The sequence below is a fragment of the Semicossyphus pulcher genome, unplaced genomic scaffold, assembly GCF_022749685.1.
Source record: "Semicossyphus pulcher isolate SPU_LCO1_2020_fin unplaced genomic scaffold, fSemPul1.0.p SCAF_4, whole genome shotgun sequence".
Lineage (NCBI taxonomy): Eukaryota > Metazoa > Chordata > Actinopteri > Labriformes > Labridae > Semicossyphus > Semicossyphus pulcher.
Window position 1 is genome coordinate 28238640 of NW_027211715.1, and position 23477 is coordinate 28262116.

Here is a 23477-nt window from a genome sequence, read left to right on the forward strand (position 1 = left end):
GGTTATCAGCCAGCCTCTGCTATCGTTGGCAGCGATACGGAAGCATGAAGGGCCTGGATAACAGAGTTTTATAAGGATGTGACACACTTCTTGTTCTAAGATGCTTTAGGAGGCACCTCAAAGAGTGATATGTATTAGTGCCAACCTGTACTTTGCCAAAGAAAAAACAGGAAGCAGATTGATGCTGGCTTGGAAAACTGTGTGTGCAAGAGACGGAGAGAGAGAGTTTTTTTGCAATGTGTTCATATGATTTTTGTGTATTTACATAGGTATCATGGGACATGTCTTCTACAGTGCATATGTCAATACACACCTTTGTTTGATTTCAAACAAGCTTAAATTGTGCATGAGAGAATACAGAACGGACAATACATGCACCAAACTGAATAAGGCTTAACATACGGGGCACTTTAACAGCAGCTAACAGACTGCTGGTCATTCATGACGCTGATTTGACCTCAGTGTCCCTTCTACCAAAACATGTACTGAGTGATGTCTTAAAACAGAAAGTGAGTCAGAGATTGAATAAATGAAGATACGTTACATTGACTGAGGAGTTTTGATGGTCCATCTTCACGTGTCGCCCTCGTGCTTCTCCTACTACAACCAGGGCTGCTGACTTAGTCCAATTCTTCACAACAGGTGTGGATCCTAGAGCTGATAGGACATTCAGCCTTTCACTGGGCTGAGCTATTGTGTAACAGCAGTCCTACACGGCATTGTTAGTTTGCTGCAGGTACACAGCCGTTGGCTCAATAGTCCTACAGCTGCTTGGAAGGTTCTCTCCTTCCTCTTCTTTCATGCCGTCTCCGTTGATTAATTTGTTGGCTGTGACCCTTCTTTAGAGTTACACGGCAGTGCCAGCTGGACAGTTGCACAGATGGACGGATCGGTGGGATGACGTAGCATCGGGTTCTCTGGCAAAATCCAGTCAAATAAACAGAAAAGCTAGGTATACAAGGACCTTGTGATAAATCACTGGCTCACAGGCTTGATCTCTGTCCTGTCTCCGTGTTCTGTGTGAGTCGCTCACATTTTTTTCCTCTTTTTTCTCCTCTTTGTCCATCTTAAAATAGCTCCACCTCTGTAAAGTCTATTAGCCGCCTAAGGTAAGCCTCTTAAGAGAGACTCTTGCTCCCTTGGTGCACGGGAGGCCACTGACAATCAATATGATCAACAACAATCAGAAAAAGGTAAAACAAAGGCGGGATTCGGTATTTTTTTTAAACACATCCATCAGTAATGTAACCAGTAGCATTTCTGATCAATCTAGGGTATGGTTTAGAATATTAGACACTCCTTTTATTAGTGCATTGAGGCCTTTTTGTGTGTTTGTCTGTTTGCCCAGAGTGCACAGCAGTTAAGAGTCAAAGAGGGTCAGAGAGGGAGACAATAAAGAGAAATGAATCAAGCTTGATGAGGGAGAAAGTCGTGAGACATCCTCCAGCAGTTATCTAGCAGTCTTGGGCTCAGAGAACACCCTTTGTCTTTTAATCCATTATCTTAATGAGATAAAGGAGATTAACCGGATGAATTTGAGATGGAGTCCCTGTAGTCTGTTTGTAGATCTGCCAGCAGACTGAAGACTTATTTGTGTGCATGTGATGTCTCAGTCTTTCTATCATTAAACAGATTCCTTTGACTAAAAAGACCATGCAGATTCTTTTCAGGACTCCTGTATTCAGGCCTTTTCTGGGAATGTTTTGCATCTTTGCGATAGTTGTTCATGCCAATGGAGGCTTCACTTTCTGCCCAGTCTCGAACTCACAAACCCCTGTGTTTGCCAGCATGCCAGAAGGTCATGCCCCCAGTAGCTAATGAGCATGCTCGTCAACTGGCTGCAAGGCAATATTACTTGCTGAGGAGGCAGGGTGAACCAGTGGTCAAAGTCATTATCCTCATATAGATACTGTGGTGCAAGCAAACATAGTGGAGTCGAACACAAGTCCACAAACAAGCACAATCAAGACTGAGTCAACAATGACACTAAGTCCGAACTACACTAGTGTGATACAAGGAATGTCCTTTAAGAGAGACTTAAGTGTGCTCTGTTATCCTCACTCAAACGAGAACAACATGTTGCCGTCCTCCAACACTTTTGTACACTTCTTTGCTTGTAAGATGTCAGCAGACACGTCGTACTAGTAGTACCTGAAGTTCCATCTCCAAAGATTCTCCATCTGTGGTCTGTCAAGGAGCCAACCTGTGTCCTTTGCGCAACTCCAGTGATTGTGAGACACGTTGTAAGACCAGCCTCATGCCTGGCAACAACTCTTTAGAACAAGCTTAGGATGACCAACTCCTTGGCAGCAGAGCTACCAATCCTCTAAAGCAAACAACTTTGTCTGAGAAGGTCAAGCAAAGCCCAAGCATCTTGGGAGATGCTTGTGGATATTTTCCAGCAGTTCAACTTTGCAACTGAAATTGCTTCCATCACCTTAGATGAGATGAGATGAGCTCACAGTCCCGTTGAGGGACTCAGTCGGGGAGGCCTATGGCAGCAGAAGCAAGACAGCAAGATGAAAGTCTTGATAAAAGTGAAGGGCAGGGGTTTGTGGCTTCTTATTCCATCAGACTGAGGAAGCTAGGAATCCAGGTACAGATACTGGGGCAACCATCAGACCAGTCACAAAGTTAGCTCAAAGAAGCAGCCGAAGGATATGGCTCCCCTGCTGGGCTACAAGTAACCTAACAAAGAGATTATGAAAACAGAATGCATGGGGTTGTTCTGGGATGCCATAATCCACCACTGAGCCTTCCAGAGATGTAGTGGGCTAGTCGCTAAAACACTGAGGATGGAGCGTGACCACTTGAATTGCTTCCATCAACCTCGGGGCGGCTGTGGCTCAGTGGTAGAGTCGGTCGTCTTTCATTCGGAAGGTTAGAGGTTCGATCACCAGCTCCGTCAGTCGACATGTCAAAGTGTCCTTGGGCGAGACACTGAATCCCAAATTGCATCCGGTGGCATCAAGCCCCAACTGTCAACCATCTCGTGCCTCCAACAACGAGGCAAAGCTCACGTAAGTGCTCACTACCTATTGGCACAAGGGATTGTTTAAAATCAGGTCATTTGTTAATCAATTCTATTTCAATAAAAGCACCTTTATCAGTTAAATTTTCCTTCAATCCATCGTCTATGATCCTGTGCAGATTATCAGCTGGCCGGAGCCTTACTCTCTATGGATCTTCTGCTTCTAAATTGGCCATGCATTTCTAAGTATTTAAATGTACATAATTTACCACCCTTGTTTGGATATATTCTCTATATATTGCCTTGACGACAGTTGAGTCTGTGAATCTATCATCTATCTACACAGCCAGTCAGTCAGATGGCTAATCTTTTGAAGCGTATGTCCTATCAACCCAGTTTCCCGTCTCTCAGGGTGTCACATGTCAGACGGACAGCTAAGCAACAGCTCGGCATTCCCATTAGAGCCCCTTCACTAGAGCACAGCCTGTTCCTGAAATATATGAACTTATAGCCTGTTCGTTCACAGGTAGAGCACAACGCCTGAGCCATCAGCAACCTGTTACTGCAGTCTCACTTTTCCATTAAGAATAACACTACCTTGAAGATCATGTGAGGACACTTGGCACATTCAAATCTTAGCAGCTAATCCACAAACTAGTTCAACATTCCATTTAAAGGGGTGAATGAGACAAAAGAATGAATGAATGCCATCATGAGATACTTTGATAATTCATCTTACAGAAAATGTAATCCCGCACTGTCACACCTCATATCCTGAGCTGCTGTAATCTGCTCTCTTCCTGTGTCTCACCTTGGTAGTGAGGATACAGATGCAGTCCATCATCACCAGCCCGCCTGGCAAACTTTCACGGAAACATCCTCCAGCCGCAACTTTCCCGTCCCACCACTCGGCCGCTTGTTGCTGTTTTTGACATCCTTCCGCTGCCTGTCCGTCTCTGTCTCCTCCTTCTCATCCTCTTCTTTCATCCCTTCAATCTCTCTCTCCTCCCTTCCTCATATCCTCTCCACCTGTCCTCTCACCAGAGCAGCCAGAGAGGACTTCTCCGCTAAAATGGAGGCCGACTCGGAAACATGGCAGCTGTCCCGGCGCACCTCCACCCGCCCTCTTGTTTTCCAGCTGCTGTCTTCACTTTATGGCAGCTGGTAGCCACGTTTTGACCTCAAATAGTGCACTGCTCAGAATACGTATCCGCACACACACAAAAAATCTGACGGCCAAACATGCAGAGACAGGCGCAGAAACGCACACACATGGATGCACAGGCAAACACTCACACAGACAGACGCCAGAACACACAAAAATACATATACTACACGCGCGCGCACGCACACCACTCTGCTGTTTTATCAGGTCAGTCTCTGTTTGGCAGGAGCGGGTGGTTACACTGAGTGAACAGTGTAAAGCAATGGATGCTCTACTTTCAACTTTGACTGGCAAGTTAAAGCTCCGTATGCACCCTGAAGCTTCACTCAAGATACCGGGCTTTTTCTAGATACACAACATCATTGTGATGGATGTCAGATCTGAAACATGCACTAACCATACTGTACAAGGCCAGCGGAGCAGAGGGAGATAGAAAAGTTGAGCGTGAATTGTCTCATATGTAATTCTCTTGCATAAAACACATTTCTTTCCTGTGCCCGTCCTGCTCTACTTCTGTCCGGTTCCACACTCCCCTGTCCCTTCCCTCTTTGTTGCTTCTCTCCTGATGCTCACTGCTGCCAACAGATGGTTGTCAGTCTGTCTGCACTGGGTTGTGCTTATGAACATTATTTATGAAGTTGCAATTTTGTTCAGCAGCCGTGCCACGCTGTAATACAATCAGACTGGTAATCCCATTCATTAAACAACACTTTAATAGAACGAAAAAGACAGATGAACAAACACTTGTACGGATGAACAAATGGGAGGACAAGCTAAAAACACAATCATCATTTTATCCTTTTAGACATATGTCATAATAAATGACTGTAAATAAATATGGATGACACGTTTCCAACTATTCTAATTGTACAAAAGGGAAGCCAAAATACCCCGAGGCGGGCGCTGGTGACGTTTTTTGGCTGGTGGACGATGTCCCGCCCCTTCCGCAAACCCTAACACACATTTAAATTACTGAAAAATAAGACCCTTCATGTGGACGTGTTTAACTGCAGAACAGCGTCTTGTGTTACAGATATGGAAACGTCACTGACCTTAGAGTTAGTGTTAGTTAACCTGCTAAGTCGGAGCAGCAATAACTCATTTAAACTAAACTTGTCAGAAAATTAAAATCAGTCACCCTGTGGTCCAAGAGGACATTTGTGCCAAATGTTAAGACATTCCCTTTAAGGCAATCTTACGATATTGAGTCAACAAGAATGGGAATGGACAGACAGCAGCCAGAGTCATACTGTATAATTGTGTTTCACTGAATTTGGCCAACATTAAATTACTACACTAAATTTACAACGCAAAATTCCCTCTTTTGTCCGATTAAAACATTTAACTCATACATTTCAAAGGAGATAAAGCATTATTAACTGTCCCATTCACCAGGTATTATTAGGTGAATTCATTAGAAACACCTGGTACATGAATGTACCCTGAGACAACACCAACCTCAACACAACACAAGCAGCGCATTGATGGGAGGCCAAATGTTGCCCGATGCACACACAGAACACAATTTCCCGACAGGTAGATAATCCGCAGTATAGCAGTGCAACAATGTACACAGTGTAAGCCTGATGTCAAACAGCCAAAAGCACAAACAAACATTCAATTCCCATTTCAGCAAGGTCAACAAGCTACAACCAGTTCTCTGAGTTGTTCTGCTGATGACTGAACACAGAAATTAAATTGATTCTGCTTGTCATATTATGTAATTCCGTGTAAACCCGCGTTTAAGCAGCATAAACTACAGCATCTGTCCATCTACGTCTGTGCAGCCACCAGCAGCCTTTAGATACACTGGTTCCCTTGTTGGTCACAAGATATAACATGTTTGCACTAATCACAACTATATTCAGTGTAGCAGAAGTGATGTGTTAGACAACACATCCAGTTCTGTTCTACACTGATTTCCCCTTCTTAACTTGTCTTGTACGACAAATTGTGGTGTAGCAATGAAAGAAAAAACCTCTGGAGTTAAAACAAACTTATCAGTTTCAAGAAAACCTAGTCGGTGATGGTCAGGAAGACGTTTTATCAGATTCAAAGACAACATGAAAGCATCATATCCTGCCAGCAATGTTTCACCTCTAACCCTAACCCAAACCCAACAGGCTATCACAACAAATATATATGTAAACTAAAATCTCTGCCACCTAAACAGATAAACATCAGTACCAGGAGTCGTATTCAGTACCAGCAAATGGAGATAACAGAGGCTAAATTAGACTCAAGAGCCAAGACAAAACCTCACATCTCTTCCACAGTCGTGCAGCTCTCTGTAGCCTCAAGGCTGCCAACCAACAACTAAAACCACCGACCTTCAGCTAGCAGGCCATGTGTATCATACTCTGCTGGAGGTTCCCTTCAGGTTTCCTCAGGCTCTGATACAAAACAAACACAGATGTCTTACCTTGTTGGGGGTCAGTGGGCTTGTAGCCGGCCTGGGGCTGGCTGGACCTGGACTTGGGCTAGTGAGGGTGACTTTTACTGACCCGGGGCTGGTTGGACTGGGAACAGAGATCAAGGAGAGACGGTGTCTGGAGGTGAACTCTGAAAACTGTCAGGTATTATTCTGCAATACACCTGAATCCCCAACAGCAAGAGTGCTGATACAGTATATAGTGTATGTTTATGTTTCTCACGTAACCCATGTGACTGATACATTTTCCTTACACAAAGCATGAGATGTAATAGACACCATTTACTTTCCAATTTATTGAAATGTCTCATTTATGTAAAATTCGGTGTATAAGAAGCACTTTTAATACATTTTTTTAATCTAAAAAGTGGGCTGCTTCCTATATACCAGTGCGACTAATATACCAGTATAAAATGCAGAGAGGTATGTTACTGTGTTAGGGTATTTTACCCAGACGATGGCGCTACGGTTGCTAAGTGGTGATGTTACATCTCTGCATTAAACTGTTTCCAGGTCCAAGGCGCTACAACGTCTCATATTTACAATATGCCACAGTGCATAGTTTCCTCACTGTTTTAAGCAAGGAAAACAACTTAATTGTTGCTAACGCTTTGTCACGGACATGCACCGTCATGATCGCCATTGCAGCCGCCACCCTCGCAACAATCAATGATTACCGTAGGCTGCCAGCTACCGCTAGCTACAGCACAGGTAGCTAGCAGGATTGCAAACTCGACATGGCGAAAACAGATGGTAGGCTGTAATTTGTGTGTGTTTATAATGAAAATAAATTTAAATAGTGTTGAAATAACATGTATACACGTTCTTATTAATAAATACCTATAGAAAACCTTTTCCCTCTGGGATACCTCCAAAGACAGACTGCGTCTTGATTCCAGTGGAACTTATATTATGGATTTTACGGTAATTTACATTTTGTCAATCAACCTTTTTGTATATATATTATGTGCTAAACAAAAACTGAAAAAGGTATTGAATTAATATCTAGTTTATTAGTATATAAATTAGCTAGTTAGCATGATTAGAATTGCTACGGTACAAAAGCTGGCAAGAAAAAGAAAAGCAGCACTTGTAGTAACTCCAGCTTTACCAATGGGAAATGAATGAAAAGTATATAAAAGTTTTTTGCACAGTTTTTCCCTTACATTATATTAATTCAAAGTATTAATAAACTGCATTGTGGCAGTGTCAGCACACTGTTTGATCATATAGTGACCAAACTTATACTTAATTAAACAACTGAGATTGTTAAAATGTCAAGTTGTTTGTTAACATACACTTATTATGTTAATCTGTTGCACATACCTCAGAGGAGGCCCTTTAGTCGAAGGCCCTGGAGGAACAGAGTGGCTGCGGCTGCTGAAGGTAAATCTTTGGCTGGGGCTGGTTGGACTCGTGCTGGGGGTGACTTTGCCTGGGCCTGGGTCTTTGTTGGTTGCAAGAGCTGTTGAGATTATAGTAGCGTCTTTGGCTTTATTGAGACCCGGGCTGGTGCAAGAAGTGATGCTGGTGCGAATAGGTTTCTCTGGAGTGGTTGGAGACACGATGCCTTGGACGGTGCTGGAGACGAGGGCAGAGACGGTCACCAGGTTGAGGTCTGCAGAAAGACGACGGCTGTGTGGATTGGCGGCGGCGGTGGAGCTTTCTGAGGAAACATCAGAGACGGTGGCAGTAAGACGTGGCTTTGCTCCATTCGCTGATACTCCGGGAGGTGTTTTTACGGAGTTACTGGGGGTTTCTACACAGTTCACTGTGGCTCTGGGAGATGTGGCAGCAGTTGGAGAAGTTGGTTTAGGAGTCTCCGATGCTGATGGTTTGGAGGCTCCAGGTTGGAGGGGAGGAAGAGGAGCACGGTATTTGACCTTGGCAGGCTCGGACTCAGGTGAAACGGACGGTGTCGTTGGGGAAGGTGGCTTCGTTGTGGATGCTGTCGATGGGATTGGAGGCGCAGGGGACTTGATTGACCTGGGTTTGGGGGTCAGGGGTTTTGGCTGGGATGATCCTCCAGAAGCCTGAGGGCTCAGGGGACCAGAGGGAGGCTGTGGCTGGGCTGAGAGCTCTGCTGGCAGATTAGAGGATTCAGGTAGGTTCCATGGACCGTCTGTCTGGCTGGCAGAAGACTTGTCTGAAATGATTGTCAACTCGTAGTACTCCTGAATGTCTGGAAGGAGACGAGCAAAGATTAAAGCCATAAAGGGTGACTCAAAGTACTGGGGATTAGGGATTAGCAGATAAGGTTGTTACATAATGAATGGTTGTATGCAAGACTGTATGAATGAAAGGCTAACTTACTACAAAAGAAAACAACAAATAAAATGCTGTCACACTCAGGTGGTAGAGCTGAAATGATGAGTTGATTAGACAATAAACTGAAACTCTATGTATCTGCATATGAATTAAGAATTTGTGGGCACAAGGGTCGTCCTGGTTTTGTTGGAAGTCCATTTGTTGTCCAAGGATTATTGACAAATCTTAACCATCATACAAAAGAGGAAGTCTTGGATCGTATATTCTTTATATGTTTTTCAGATATCAGCTTACTACACTGTAAACCCCAAAATATTGGCCATTGCCCCAATCGGCTTACGCCAGCGAGTTCCAAGACTGAGCACCAATTAAGTTGATGATTTGATCTTTCCAAACCTGTTAAAAAGGTTAAAGGGTTAAAGTTAAGATTCATTTATTATAGATTGTGTTTTATTTGAAATAACTGTTTGTTATCGCCCTTTGAAGCTGCTCCAAAAATAGTGGGGAAAATTAAATACAAATGTATATTTTGCCGTGTGACTGACTGTGCGACCTGTCCAGGGTCCTCCCCCGCCTCTCGCTCAATGACATGATGGATGGATGTAGGCTATTTTCTGCATCCCATGGCACATTGATTGAGAGGCCAAAGGATACACATCTAACACACTGTTGACATCTAGTGGCAGCTCAAGGATACTGCAGCCACACTTACAAACACAAATGTGAGTAGTATCAGAGGTTTAACTTGGTTGTGAGCTCAGGCTGCTCATGGGTTGTTTGGTGGTCATAAAATAGATTATGAAGAGGAAGGGAGAAAGAGGTGCAGTATATCAAAGTCAGAAGGGGGTGTGACAAAAGGAACAGGAGAAGAGTAAAGCGTACAGAGGAAATGTAAAAAAAGAAAACATAAAACAGGAATCAAGGATCACAGGGCAACTATTACATTAAGCTCAAACTGTGCAATTAAATACATGCAATAATAATAATAAAAATAAGAAGAAGAAGTGAATGGCATGACATTCAATGTAAAAGTACTTAAGTAGAAAGATAAACAGCTGTACGCTGAATAAATGACAAACAGTCCTCAAAGGTTTAAGGGAGTGTCCACAAAGGACTAACTGGCTAGTATCCTTAAAACCAGCACTTAAGGTTTATTCAGTGTGGAAGTCAGTTAGCCAACACCTCTTAAAAAGACCTACTTTTGATTATCTATTTGAAAATCTTTGATTCTGAGGACGAAAGAAGATATTTGAGGAAGTGTTCTTGGGCTTTGGGCAACACTGATCAAACATTTGCTGACATTTTATAGACCTCATCGATCAAGAACTCGTCAATTATTCTCGAAAATAATCAACAGCTTAACAATGACAATAATCATTAGTTGCTGCCCTAAATCACACACAGACACACTTCTAGACGTAAAGATTATATTATATACATTACATGACTCATGACAAAGTCAAAAGTCTTCATCACAAAAGGATTCATATTGAGAGGAAGACTTAGACAGTGGTATCTTTCTAACACCTGACAGAGCTGGATTAAAGGTCAAAATCCCAAACAGGAACTAAGTCTCGTGTTTAGTGACAGCACACACAGACATGCGCACACACGCACACACACAGAACAGAACAGGTGCTAAAGCTGTGGGCGTGGCACAAAGCAGGTAGGACTAGGAACTGAGAACCAGTTTGTCATCATGCACATAACCACACAGTTCTTTTGCCAATATGCAACAGTTCACAACAGGCAGAACTAACCAGTCCGACACAGGCTGTTAACTCTTTGGAGGAAGTTATATTTGCGACACATTCTCTACATTTGTGCGTACTGTCTACAAAGAGCCCTGTGTTTCCTGTGACAGCCACATCACGCCTACATCTTTGTGTTTAGATCGACATTCTCTGGCCTCTTAAACTGGTGCTACCGCTTTAAGAAAGCAAACAGTGCTCCTCTCCTGTCCTTCTGATCAGTCCAGCCTCCTGGCACACTAACCAAACCTTCTTATTTTCATTAGGACAAAAGGACAAACAAGTTCCTGTCTTCAAGCTTTTGATACTGTCCCAGCACAAAGTATTCTTTCTGACTGACACACTGCGCTTCACTGTCAGTGTAAGAAGCCCATCACTCAAGAAACATACCTGCATAGCAAAACTGAGCATAAACTTATTGTAAAGACCAGAACAAGAGCAGAGCTAACGGGTAAATTCACCAAGAAAAGAAAAACAGTGCCACCTGGACAGTTTCTGATTCAGATTGTGAAATAAATGTTGAAAACTGCTAACTTAAACCTCTTTCCAACTAAGTCTAGATATTCAAGAAAGGGAAGAAAAAGGCAGATGTCATTTCTGCGTTAACATGCTTGGCCAAATAAGGATTGTGCTGCAAAGAAGCAAACAATTCTACAATGCTGATGCTTCACACACATTTTTAACCAAGCAGGTCGTAAGCAGGTGGTATACAACCACCGCAGTTTCAAGCCAGGTGAGCACCCAAGAATTGGATTAATCCCTTCATAATTTTATCCTATTGTCCATTTTGTCTTAATTAGCGTGTGACTTCTTGAGTTATGGCCAAAAATTAGGTCTCATTGACATTGACCTTTGACCACCAAAATCGTATCAGTTCATCTTGGGTCCAAGCAGATATGTGTGCTCAATTTGTAAAGATTCCCTCGGATCCATCCATCCGTTATCTACACCGTTCATCCTGTTCAGCTGTCATTGTGCGAGAGGCGGGGTACACCCTCAATCACAGGGCTGACACATAGAGACAGACAACCATTCACATTCACACCTACAGGCAATTTTATAGTCACCAATTAACCTAACGAGTATGTCTTTTTGGGAGGAAGCCAGAGTACCCAGAGGGAACCCACGCGTTTATGGGGAGAACATGCAAACCTCACACAGAAAGGCGCACCCTATGTCCCATTGGAGTTGAAGCAGGAACCGTCTAGCTGTGAGGTGACAGCACTAACCACTGCACCACAGTGCAGACCCTTCCCTCAGATCATTTCTGAGATACGTATGCTCCAAGAATGGGAAGGACAAACTGACAGATCGGAGAACGTAATGCCATCGGCCAGTATTTACAGCGCTTAGGCATAAAAAAACTCCCTATTTGATGTGATATAGGTAAAGTAATTCCTTAATCCTGTGCTGAATTAAATAAATTGCTATATGGTAATATATGTAAAATGTGGCCTCAGGCACGAAAATACGCAATAGATGTAAGAAAAAAAATGCTTAGATGCTTTTAAAAGGACATAAACAAGGTGTAATTTTAAAGGCTAATTCTACATCTGCATTCACACTGTGAGAGACACAATCAATTAATCAGCCTCCTTCCTTTTATCTCCGACAGGTGCTAAATGCAAGCATCAAAGGATGATGGGAAGGCTGGTCAGCAGATGAAAGCTTACCACTGCATCAAATCAACACATTTTAAGACCATGTAGCCTATAGAGAGATGTGTAGAAGAACAGTGACTGGTATATGAACAAACCGACAGATATCCTTACCAAGCAGAGCGCTAAAGAGCTGGCTTTGGAAGACGTTGATGACCCTGTCCAGAGACTGCCTCAGCTGTTGGTCTTCCTCCACAAAGCCCTGTTTGGACCGGCTCTGGTTCTGCTGCCTCTGATCGAGCTTGGCCCGGTACTGCTGAAGTAGCTCCAGGGCTCGCCGAGCATCTAAATACAAAAAATACATGTAAATAACAAAATCTTTTTTTAACCCCATAACTAGTGTCAGGAAAGGGAAAGCTAAATTCTCCAGGCACTCTTAAGTAGATCAAGAAGATTAGGTACTGTCCATTAAAAGCCACTACTTAATTGAGGATTACTGTGGTTAATAACTGGTTAGGACCTCACAGGCTCTTCATCAGGGTGAAGTTAATAAAAGACTGATGACAACACCTGGCTCTGTGAAGTGAGTGTGGACACAGGTGAGCCAATAGGCTTTAAATATTCCTTATCTCCTGGCTTGTTCTTATTAAGGGTGCCATATTTATGTTTTCTTTCCCCTTGTGTTTCATCTACTATCTGTTGTCAGTGTTTGGCATCAATTCTTAATTGTAAATTTGAACTAAAAATATTAAGTCTTCATTCAGTACTCTTCAAGGAGGTGGCAAATGTTTGTTTCTGACAAGTAGATCAAGATGCGTGTTTACACTCATCCTAATACAATATAATATTACGCCTAAATTGAAAACTGAAGCTTTGTGAGATGATTTTAAGTTGGGAAACAGTGGCTCTCTGTGGTGAATTCTGAAAATTCAGATCATTTATGGCACCTTTTTTTTTATATCTGCATTCAATGATATGTTATCTACATGGGAATGGGCACGAGGGCAATAGAGTTTATGGTGTAAGGCTGCAAACTGGACTGCATTCCTGAGTCGATAGCTCCATGGACAGCTGAGAAAACCGGAAGCACTGACAGATCAACCTCGGATAAATGTCAGAGCTCAACTTTTAAAGTAAAGTTGTTCTAAAGATGCCATGCCAAACGGCTTTTAAAGCTGGTCCAGTTTATTGATTATTTGCGTATCCAACCACACATTTCAAGCCGAACATATTTTCTGTTATTAATCTGTTGCACATTCACACGCTTTAATACGACATGCAATTGACATTAGGCAGACTCAAAACACATCTTTAGCTCAATTCCCCTCATTTAACTGCATATTAGCTAACTGTTAACCGGTAAAAGCAGATTTAAAACATTGCCCCGAAGATAACTGTGCCGAATTAACCATGTTGTCTGAATAATTGTTAAAAGCTCTTTATTTATAATCTTGGGGTTGTATGAGTACTGTAATAAACAATTTAGCATCACATCGCACGTATTTAAAGGAAGATTCGTGCTCAAGCGTAAACGTTAATTTGCACGCGCAAGAGCGTTTCGCTGAGCTTTAACTAAATCGACGCAGCCTTTAGAGTCGTCATAACTGATAATGTTGTACAAAAAAACAAAACATGAGGGGGAAAATGCCAGAGGGATGGAGATAAAGGATTAAAAAACATATTATTTACCTTTCTGTCGCACAGGCATGTCGACACGCACAGTCCTACTCCCCGGGGCTTGTGTCTGGGTGGCTGTGACAGTCTATCTGTTATTACAGATGTGTGGGTCTGTCGCGGGATAGCCTGCCTCCAAACTGGGACAGCAGAGTGACAACACAACAGTCTACACACCAACCAGTCGTTTAATCAACAGAAAACTTTGTAAAGTGTTTGAAAAGTCCGAGAAAAACCGTCCAAAAGCGGCGGGGAAAAGACGAGCTGTCAACCGTTGACATACGCTGGATGACAGCCACCGCGTGGACTTAGAACCCGGAGCTGCAGCTTGTTTTCTCTCTCTTCTTCTCTTTCGCTTTAACTCTCCCTCTGTCTTGCCTTGGTGAAACTAGTCCTCCATTTCTTCATTCAGGTGACTTGAGTCAAAACGCTGTCAGACCGGTTCTTAGGCGCTCCTGTGGGATGAAAACACACACACACACACACACACACACACAAACACAAACACAGACTCGCACACACACACCTTGGAGTCCCAAGAAGAAACACATTCATGCCCTCACCTCAAACACTATTAATGCATATTTGTAAGGCTCCTATTGTCATGTTTACAGCTACATTGTGTGCAGTGGATGAAAGCCTGGTCAATCCCAGGGCACACACTGGATCTACATCTAATCCACTCAACTCCGAGTATAGATTTGGGTTTACTGATACTGATTAGACCCTATCTAACCTCTCCTCTTCTGCTCAGGCCAGGATTCTAAACTAAAGACAGTTCTCATACATTTGCCAAAATTGGACTTTTAACAAAAAGTCTGGTCAAATGTAACAGCAAAGAGTATTTTGCGCGGTGCGGCTGATGTCTATTTATGGTGCCTTGTGCCCACATGCACAAAACACTGAAACACATAACACTTACACAATGTAAAAAGCAAAGTGTACGAGAGATTTAACTGAAATGACACAGGTGTAATCCCACCGGCTGTCCAGGCAAGCCCATCCCTGTGAGAGTTTGGTGGTTTTGTCATGGTAAACAGGTTTATTGTGGTGGATAGATTAAAGCTTCTCTATTCCAGGCTGGCTCCTATCTCTCAGAGTAGATCCACATCCACTAGGCCTAGTTTTTTTTTTTACACAAAACAAGACCTGTTGTATGAGCCTGAGCTTTTATAAAAAGAGGGAAAGAGGAAAAAAATTAAGTCACAAGCACCAGATCGGTTAGTTTCTACATAAATATTTGGTCAATTTATTTGGAAAAATTGGTATTGCCAATGCTACAGTTTAGTTACTCTCAATGGGAAGCTACACCCAGAACAAGAGCTAACACAAACTATAAGCAAACTTCAAGGTAGCAGTAGCATCTCTTTGCTAACACTTTCAATTCGGATCTCTGGAGATAGACAGCTAGCATTGACTCAAACATAGTGCATAGAGATAAAATCATTTGTTGTCCATATCAGTAAGTCTTGTATGTGGAAATATTGGGAAAGTTTTAGCGACCAGTTTTGACAACATTGTGTCTTACATATCGACACAAACTTCTTGTACACTTACTTGTGCTTGAGTTACAAAATGTTTAAACCTAATTAAATTGTTGCTTATATTTTATGAATGAAATTTATATTACACTTTTTAAAAACAAACAAACAAGAATTGGAACTGGCTACACAGTAAGCTAATTAGCTAACATGTGCTAACTATCACTATGGGGGCTAACAGTTATGGACAACGTTGGTGACTATGTTTTCATCACCTAGCTAAAAACTATTCAAAAAATAGGCAAATCAACAACAATAACAACAAAAAATGGAGTAGGTCATTCCCCTCAAAGGAACAGTTTATTTTGGAAAATGTCAGATGAATAGGCTATAAAATTCTTTTAGCATGAAGCAGCGGTCCAGGAAAAAGTTAGCCTAGCTTTGCTAAAAAAAAAGAAAAAACATGCCTTTTATCAACTCCCTAATGTAGCAAATGAAATGGCTTACCGCTTCTTAAACGTCAATGTCTAAATTAATTAAGGTTAATGATACACAAAACAAAATGTATTTGCTAATTGCGACACATTTGTACTTGTTGCAAAACAGGGTGTTCATCTTTTGATTTAGCTGAGCTAACTGTCCCCCCATTTTTTCCATCCTGGTGCTAAGCTACGCTAAATACATCCCAGAGCCAGATCAGGGCACTGGATAAACAGAGAGGAAATTGGTATTGATCTTCTCTCCAATCTGGAAATGACAGCAAGCAGGTTGATTTGCCTAACTGAGGGAGTGTACCTTTTATGTTTTCTATTTTAATTAGACTACACCAATCTATTTGATATGTTATGATACATTAGATATCATACCCTTTACAGTGTGAATGCTTACAGTTGTCAGAGTAAAAAGACAAAAAGGGAATATTAGTCATGCTTAGATGCTTTATAATGTAACACACCCTATTGCATGTTGGACACAATATACTTCTGTCTCTCCCTGTAGAGAGGGGAGCATCTGTAGAGTCACTTCATCTGCATACGCACACACAGTCACCACACATACGCAGACAGAAATTGAATGGAGGTCATGGACTCAGTCTCTGGTATTGTTATTGATCAGTTCACAAGAGCTTATTGACAGCTTTAGTGGGTGCACAAAAACTCTCGCTCTGTATCACTTACACACTCACACACACACACTGATAGCAGCATAATATATGAGTCAGCGTGGGCTGAAATTTATGCACAATTGTGTAAGTGGGTTGGTCAGTCAGCACACAGAAGTATCATTTTGTTGAAACCAGTGAGTAAAAGACAGAGTAAAGAGGAACGAGAACAAAAGGACATCATTCTGCTTTTATCAATGTGTGCGCATGTGTGCGTGTGAACTATTACACTCTATTGTTAATTGTCGGCCTGCACCACAGTAAGCAGAGTTGTTCTGCAGAGAGAACTGACACCAGGAGAACAGTGGGGAATGGTACAAGACAGACACGAGGAGAGAAGGTTTAGCGATTAATACCTTTTTTTCATGATCCAGCCATGCGTCTTATTATACAGTAGAACAAAATGTAGTGTTGTATTGAAAAGTTAGTGAGAAATTAGAAGTGGTTGAAGAAGTACTTAGATCCTGTAGTAGTAATATCATAGTGTAATACTCCATACCAAGTTAAACAGAATGATTAATTTTGCACAATACAGTACAATACACCATCAGCTAAATGCACTTTAGGCTGGTTGATATCACCTTTAACCACTTTATTAACTGCCATGCTTGTATGTAAAATCCTTATCTGCAAAATAATTGTAGCTGTCGTGAATATGGAGTAAAAAAGGACTACATTTGCCTCTGAAATGTATGTATTATTAGCGTAAAATTGAAGAAAAACCAAAGCCAACAACAACCTAAATATATATATGATTAAATGATACAGGAAGTAACCGTCTTGTAGCCTATTGGTGGCAGTTAGTTATGGTATGAAAACACTTCTCATCTCTATTTTACCGGCTCTTATCCCATAGTGAGGCTCGTGGTCTTAGGCCGCAGGTATAGCAACATGACACAGTTCATGCTTGGCTGACTTTTGCTAGGTCAGACTCCTGAAACAAACCAAACAACCAAGCCAAACAAACTTATAAAAATCGGTGAAAAGAGAGGCTAATTGTTGTCAAAGGTGGGATGTAATGAGGTGCAAATACACACATTGTCTAGGAAATCTGACAAATCATTAAGTATCATTTAACAGCTTCAGGTTCAGCAGCAACTAAAAAGACAATGAGAAAATTCGGAGAGATATTACCTCATATTTCAAGTTAAAAAGACATATTTGATAACTTATTGGGCACCATCAGACAATAGCTAATGTTAGCATTTAGCTACTATCTAGCTAATGTTCGTGTTAGCTAGGAAGTGGCTGAATGCTAACATTACTATTTAAGAGTGTTATACAATATACTGTAAATTCCTAGCTGACAGTATGTTAGCTAAGACACTTACATAACTATTTGTGTATGATACAAAAAGAAAGATATAAATTCCTAGCTAAGGGTAATGCTAGCTAAGAGGTGGTTGAATGCTAACTATAGCTGTTGTATTATTTTAGCTAACGGTTATAAAATCTGTCTTACTTTTAAATATGGCCAAATATTCCTGTTGATTTTCACTTTCCACTGTTTTCCATCAGCCAATCAATTTAGGTGCAATGAATTTATAACTATTGTCAAATTCGTTAAATTTAATAAAACCATGATAAGTTTGTGAATAAAGGTGTCAATGAAACCAGATTAAAAAAAAGAGAAGTCAGGTTGTTAGCTGGCAGTAGGAGTCAATTTTCCTCTTTCATTTCTGTGCTTAAATCTAGCAGTACTTTTACATAAAATACTTACCACAACACACCAAACTAGCCTTGGAGCTCCTGAAAAGTACAGATACTGACATGTCTACCTTAATGAGAAACCCTGATCACGAGGCAGCTTAAAAAACTGAGCTGTCCCTCTGTGATCCACGGCTCAGATAAGTGTCAAGAATAGATGAGATGGACGGATAGAAGGGATGAAGAAGAGTCAGGCTGTTAGACTAATGGACAGAGAGACAAAGGAACATCTGCTGTGATGATGAGAGCCTCTATCGAGTTTAATCCACAGAGAAGCAGACAGAACCGAACTCTTTCCTTTCCTGATCCCTCATTTCCTTTCTTCACCCCATCCTATTTTCTCTACCTACCTGCTTTATCCACCCTACTTCATTCCTTTTATTTTATCCTGCTATTACTTTATACATTTCTTTTTTTAACTTTACTTTCTTTCCCTTCACTCCTTTTGTCCTGTTTTCTTATTTCCTTCCTAATTTGCCCCGTTTTGTCTGTTTTCTCTTCCCCTCACAATCCCCGTTTTTCATCCCTTGCATACATCATTAGCACTTTCTTCTTTTACTCACCTGTGTCCTCATCCCCTTCTTCTTTTCACTCAGTCCTCCCTTTCTCCTTGCATCTTTCTTTCTACAACAATATATGCAAACAGCAGAAACAGAGATGTCCCACTCTTCCACCCTCCTAAAGACAGAGCTCAGAGCACCAAGAGGAACCCAGATTACCAATAGTGACATTTTTATTATTTGTACAATAGAGACTTTAGTACATTATTCAAAACACTTCTTATATACTGAAAAAATGGTACGTCCCAAAGCCCAAAATGGCTCCAGTATAATCGCTGCACAGCATTTTTTCAATTTTATACATATATTATTTTTTGTAAAAACTGTATCTTAAATAGTATGTACAGATAGCGTCTGCAAAATGCATTCTAAACACATGATATATATTATATATACTTCTGCAATTACATTTCTCCGCATTAATACTCAAACTTAAAACTGGAAGGATTTCAACTTGCATGTGCAAATAAATAAAGAAATAAATAGTTCTGATAAATCGTCACTAAAATTTGTCCAACTTAAAACTCGACAGCGGTTCTCTCTTCGGAGGTCAAAGTACTTTTTGTCACACAACAGAAGAAGCAGCATTCAAGTTGGGTAGGTGTAGGTACTGCAGAAAAGCATGAGTACATTCACAATCAATATGAGTCATTTTAAATTGGATTTCATTCACAGCTATGTACAGTGACACCGTCCTCAGCATTTGTTCAGCTCTTATGTAGTTTAAACACATAGAAAATGACTGTTTTTATAGTCATATACATATATATATAATATATATTTGTATAACACAAATTCACAATTACAGTAGAAATACATTTTATACAGTTTTGGATAGTACATGTGTAGGTCTCCAAGTCATACTGTGCGTACTTCCATCCATAACTTTGTTATAAGTGTCATTATTATAAAATATCACAATTTTTGAGCAAAGCTAAGGTATATCAATATATTTAGAAAGAATTACCTGAAACATGTAGTAAAAAATAATTATATTATCAAACCTTTTTCTCTGTTCTCATCACAATATCTTTGATATCTCAAACTCTAAATAGGGTTGGGTGGTTACCTGTGGTTAACGTTTCTTAACCACAAGACTGAGCTGTGCCATTTTGTGTCCCTTATGTTGAAAGAACTAAACTGTAATGCTTAATAAGAGGGCTGACACAAAATGGGCACAGGATGACACTGTCATGTCAAGTAAAAGCAAAGGACAGTGGAGGATGTTGTTTTGCTCTGGATGGAACATCAGATGTTATGCAGAACAAAAGTCACCGTCATGGAACGTCTTTTAAGACACGTGTTGCATTTTCACAAAGACAGAAAATAATCCTCCTCACTCTTTTTCTGTCGCGTCAACAACGTTTCTGGAGCATGACCAATAAGATCACTCTGTCGTGGCTGCTGAAACCTCTCGTACAATCTCAGTTTTCACATCTTCGTCTGCATTTCTTTGTTTCCCCGCTCTTCTAAATGTCGTAATCCAAACACAACAGGACCCTTTCCTCATATAGTTTCAAACATTCACCATAAAAGATGGTACATTTAAATTACCATGTACACCTAGTGTCAGTTAGCATCTCCTCAGGTTACAAAAGTCTTTGTGGCACAGATCAGATCTTTTCCTGATTGTCTAAAAGGGAAAATCTGATTGACTCCAGATTCAACCATTGAGACACTCAAGCTGTGTGTTTACCTTTACTGACTCCATTCTCTTGTTGCTTTCCACAGCGAGGCCACAGGTCAGGACACAAATGTTTCCCTCCACGCTGCTCTCACTGTGTGCGGGTCAGATCTGTGCCACAAAGAGGTAAAGCTCGGATGTTCTGGGCCTGTGTGAATACAACCAGAGAGGGGCAGAGGGTCCATGTGGCACCAACTATCAAACATCAGTCTCACTGAAACTCAGTGGTGTTAATACATCTAAAGCCTTCTGCAGAGTGGAGAACTCTAGGAAGCCAACAGAAAGTGGCTGGCTGACAGCGGCCAATGATATGAAAGCATGCTTTAACATACAACTCAAACATCTAAAGGGATGTAACAGTGGTGTAACAGTACTACAAAACAGGACCTCAAATATGGCACGGATATTATGGATAATGGTACAGCGTGGGTACAAGTGACTGGTTTTATAATAGCATTCAAATTTTACAAAATCAGGCTTGAATATAGAGACTTTTTTATATCATAGTGCACAGAGCGCACCATCATGTGTGTTGTGTTTCGGGGCACATACGTCTACTTTATATGTGTGTTCATGTGCATGGCAGTGTGTGTAAACATTAGCAAGATGGCACTGCAGGAAAAGTTGGGCTCTGCTGAAAATCTCAATGGGCTGAGCCTCAGAAATATTGCTTTAGCTCTTTTAGCACAGCTGTGCAAGCAACAGTTGTAAAAACAAAAAAACAAGTAGCATTTGTGAACTATGAACAGTGTTTTTCTTTACAGGAAAACAAAAAATCTGTGATATACTTTATAAAATCGTCCATTTGGAGAAATAATCCCTGTATGTTCATAGGAGAGAATTCAGAATGCGGTTTATCAACAATATTTATATGAATCATAAAATGTGTGTCCAGGCCCCAGGGAGAATGCAGCTCTGGAGAGCTGCAGCTCTTGGTATGTACACAAGGCAGAACGTCTTAAGATTTCATTTTCTGTACACTGTAGGCAATAAGACCTGCAGAACAGAGGAGAAGACTGCAGAAGAGAAAAAAACAGAAGACAATAAAAGAAAGAGAGGAACGGAAAATAGCAGACAAAAGAAGAGAACAGAAGAGCACTGGACGGAGCAAAGAAGGACATGTAGGTGAATCATGTGCGACACCAAACAAATTATTCAAAATCTACCCTGGACAGCAAAATGAAAGCAGAGAAGAAAAAATACCAGAGAACTCTAACAAAAGCAAACTATTCAGACTGACTGATCAGATGACTGCCTAATTAACAAACCAACCACAAAATCCAAACTGCAGCAGCCCTGTAGGAACTCAAAGTCCTCTGGTTGTCCGTCCACTCGTCGATCAGGTCCCTGACCGCCGTTGGACAGAGGAGCCGATATGTTTCCTATAGTACATTTGGCACTAGTATTTGCCTTTGGTCCAGCAATAGGCAAATAAACGTCTGTGTGTTCCCCTAAAAAGGTAAAAAAGGCGGCTCATTTGTCAGTTCCACAAGCCTCCAGCGGAGGGCAGGTGGGGGTGGCGTGGGATGGCGATGAGCAGAGTAGAGAAGCGTTGTTGTGTTTTTGTTTGTTTGTTTGTTATAAAACTATTTCTAGCGCGTGCTGCTGTCCCTCAGAACCACCAAGTCCACCGTCCGCTGGAAACTCTTCAGCAGAGAGACGGCTGTCTCGTGCTCCATGTGTAAAAAACTATGTCCGTTAGCCTGCAAGGCAAACACGCAGCACAGTCAACAGCATGTGTGTGTGCGTCGATGTATGTGTTGCAGTATTTATGTCAATGTGTGTGTGTTTGTGGAGGGATGGAGGGTCACTGCCATCATTATCTCAGTAACACATCACTGTTGGGGAAAAGAGAGAGAAGAGGAGGAGCTACACAGTCATGCTGTAGAGAGAGAAGGGGTAAAGACAAAAAAGGGCTTTTAGATGAGTTCATCCAGCTAAACTGTACATCTGTGGAGAGAAGATGACGGGGGGAGGAAACATGACACGAATGAGCGATGGGGGGTTCTGATTCTGGCTCTACATTGCTACAGTAAACATATGAATAAAGTCAATATTTATAATTATATTTGTGAAGAGGTTATTGATTTAATTTTAATGATCTACATGGGAGGTGAAAGTTGTTTGAACAGCTGAGCTGCCTCTGGGAAAAATAAAAATCATCATCATCATCAATTCAACAATGTTTACTTCTCAAAACTAATACTAAACAACTAAATAAAATAAATAAAATACAATGATCCAGTCTTAATGCAAACTGCAGTAATCCAGCACTTTCAGAATGCGATGTAGAAATGTTTACAGGTTGAGGCCTTGTCTGTGACACGTTATAAGTGAAGGTTTACAATGTATCGTTTTGGTTCAGTTATTTATTCTGTTAACTGTAATTACTTGAGTCACTTTTACCTCATAAAATGTGTATTTCATGTGAATGGATTGTTGTTCTTGTTTTGTGTCCTCTAAACTATGTTGATATAGTAATAAAGTATCGAAATCATGAAATATTATCTAAATTAACTGAATTTAAGGAGCAGTTACGCCGTCAGTTTGTGACAAAGCAGATTAGGAAGAGCACAAAAATACACACCTGGAGTCGAAATGTGTTTTTGTTAGAAAAAGGGTCAACTGACCTGGGAATAACTTGCAGGGCTTGTAGTATAACAAATGGCTTTATTGTAAGAAAATGCTCTTTGTAAAGTTTTTTATGATGTTAAAGTTATCTTAGATATCACCACTAAGTTACAATGAGAGCATTAGCCCTCATAAGAATTAAATCTGCCAGAACGAGTTGATTGTTTTCTGTCCTTGTGCTGTCACTGCAGTCCCCTTGTATTTACAACGGACCGTTATGAAGTGTATAGCTTAAAGTACATTCAGCCTTGTTGTCTCTTACCATGGACTGTATTTATAAAGTTAACGTAGCCACCTTGACATCACTTTAAGCAGCGACGGTTGAAGGGACGGCTACGGCATATAAAACAAAAACATAAAGGTCCCACTTTGCGCGCTTCCTGTAGTTGTAGCG

General features: G+C 41.1%; 2 protein-coding genes across 8 annotated transcripts in view; both read right to left on the minus strand.

The window, feature by feature from the left end:
• LOC138607462 (discs large homolog 1-like protein) overlaps positions 1-14158 on the minus strand; it is a 126686-nt gene extending 112528 nt beyond the window's left edge. Inside the window, exons 1-4 of the mRNA XM_069680075.1 lie at positions 13874-14158; positions 12359-12529; positions 7894-8749; positions 6559-6655 (exon numbers count right to left, since the gene is read on the minus strand). Of these exons, the coding sequence (XP_069536176.1) occupies positions 6559-6655; positions 7894-8749; positions 12359-12529; positions 13874-13892 (1143 nt within the window). The 5' untranslated portion in view covers positions 13893-14158. The remainder of the gene's footprint in view (positions 1-6558; positions 6656-7893; positions 8750-12358; positions 12530-13873) is intronic.
• A 4561-nt stretch (positions 14159-18719) lies between these two features.
• lrrc7 (leucine rich repeat containing 7) overlaps positions 18720-23477 on the minus strand; it is a 135357-nt gene continuing 130599 nt past the window's right edge. For 3 of the 7 annotated variants that reach the window (XM_069679501.1, XM_069679502.1, XM_069679500.1), the window contains exon 32: positions 18720-22155. In XM_069679501.1, the coding sequence (XP_069535602.1) occupies positions 22045-22155 (111 nt within the window). In that variant the 3' untranslated portion in view covers positions 18720-22044. Of the gene's footprint in view, positions 22335-23477 lie in introns of all 7 variants that reach the window. The other 4 variants (XM_069679503.1, XM_069679504.1, XM_069679506.1 and 1 more) reach the window with 4 other exon arrangements.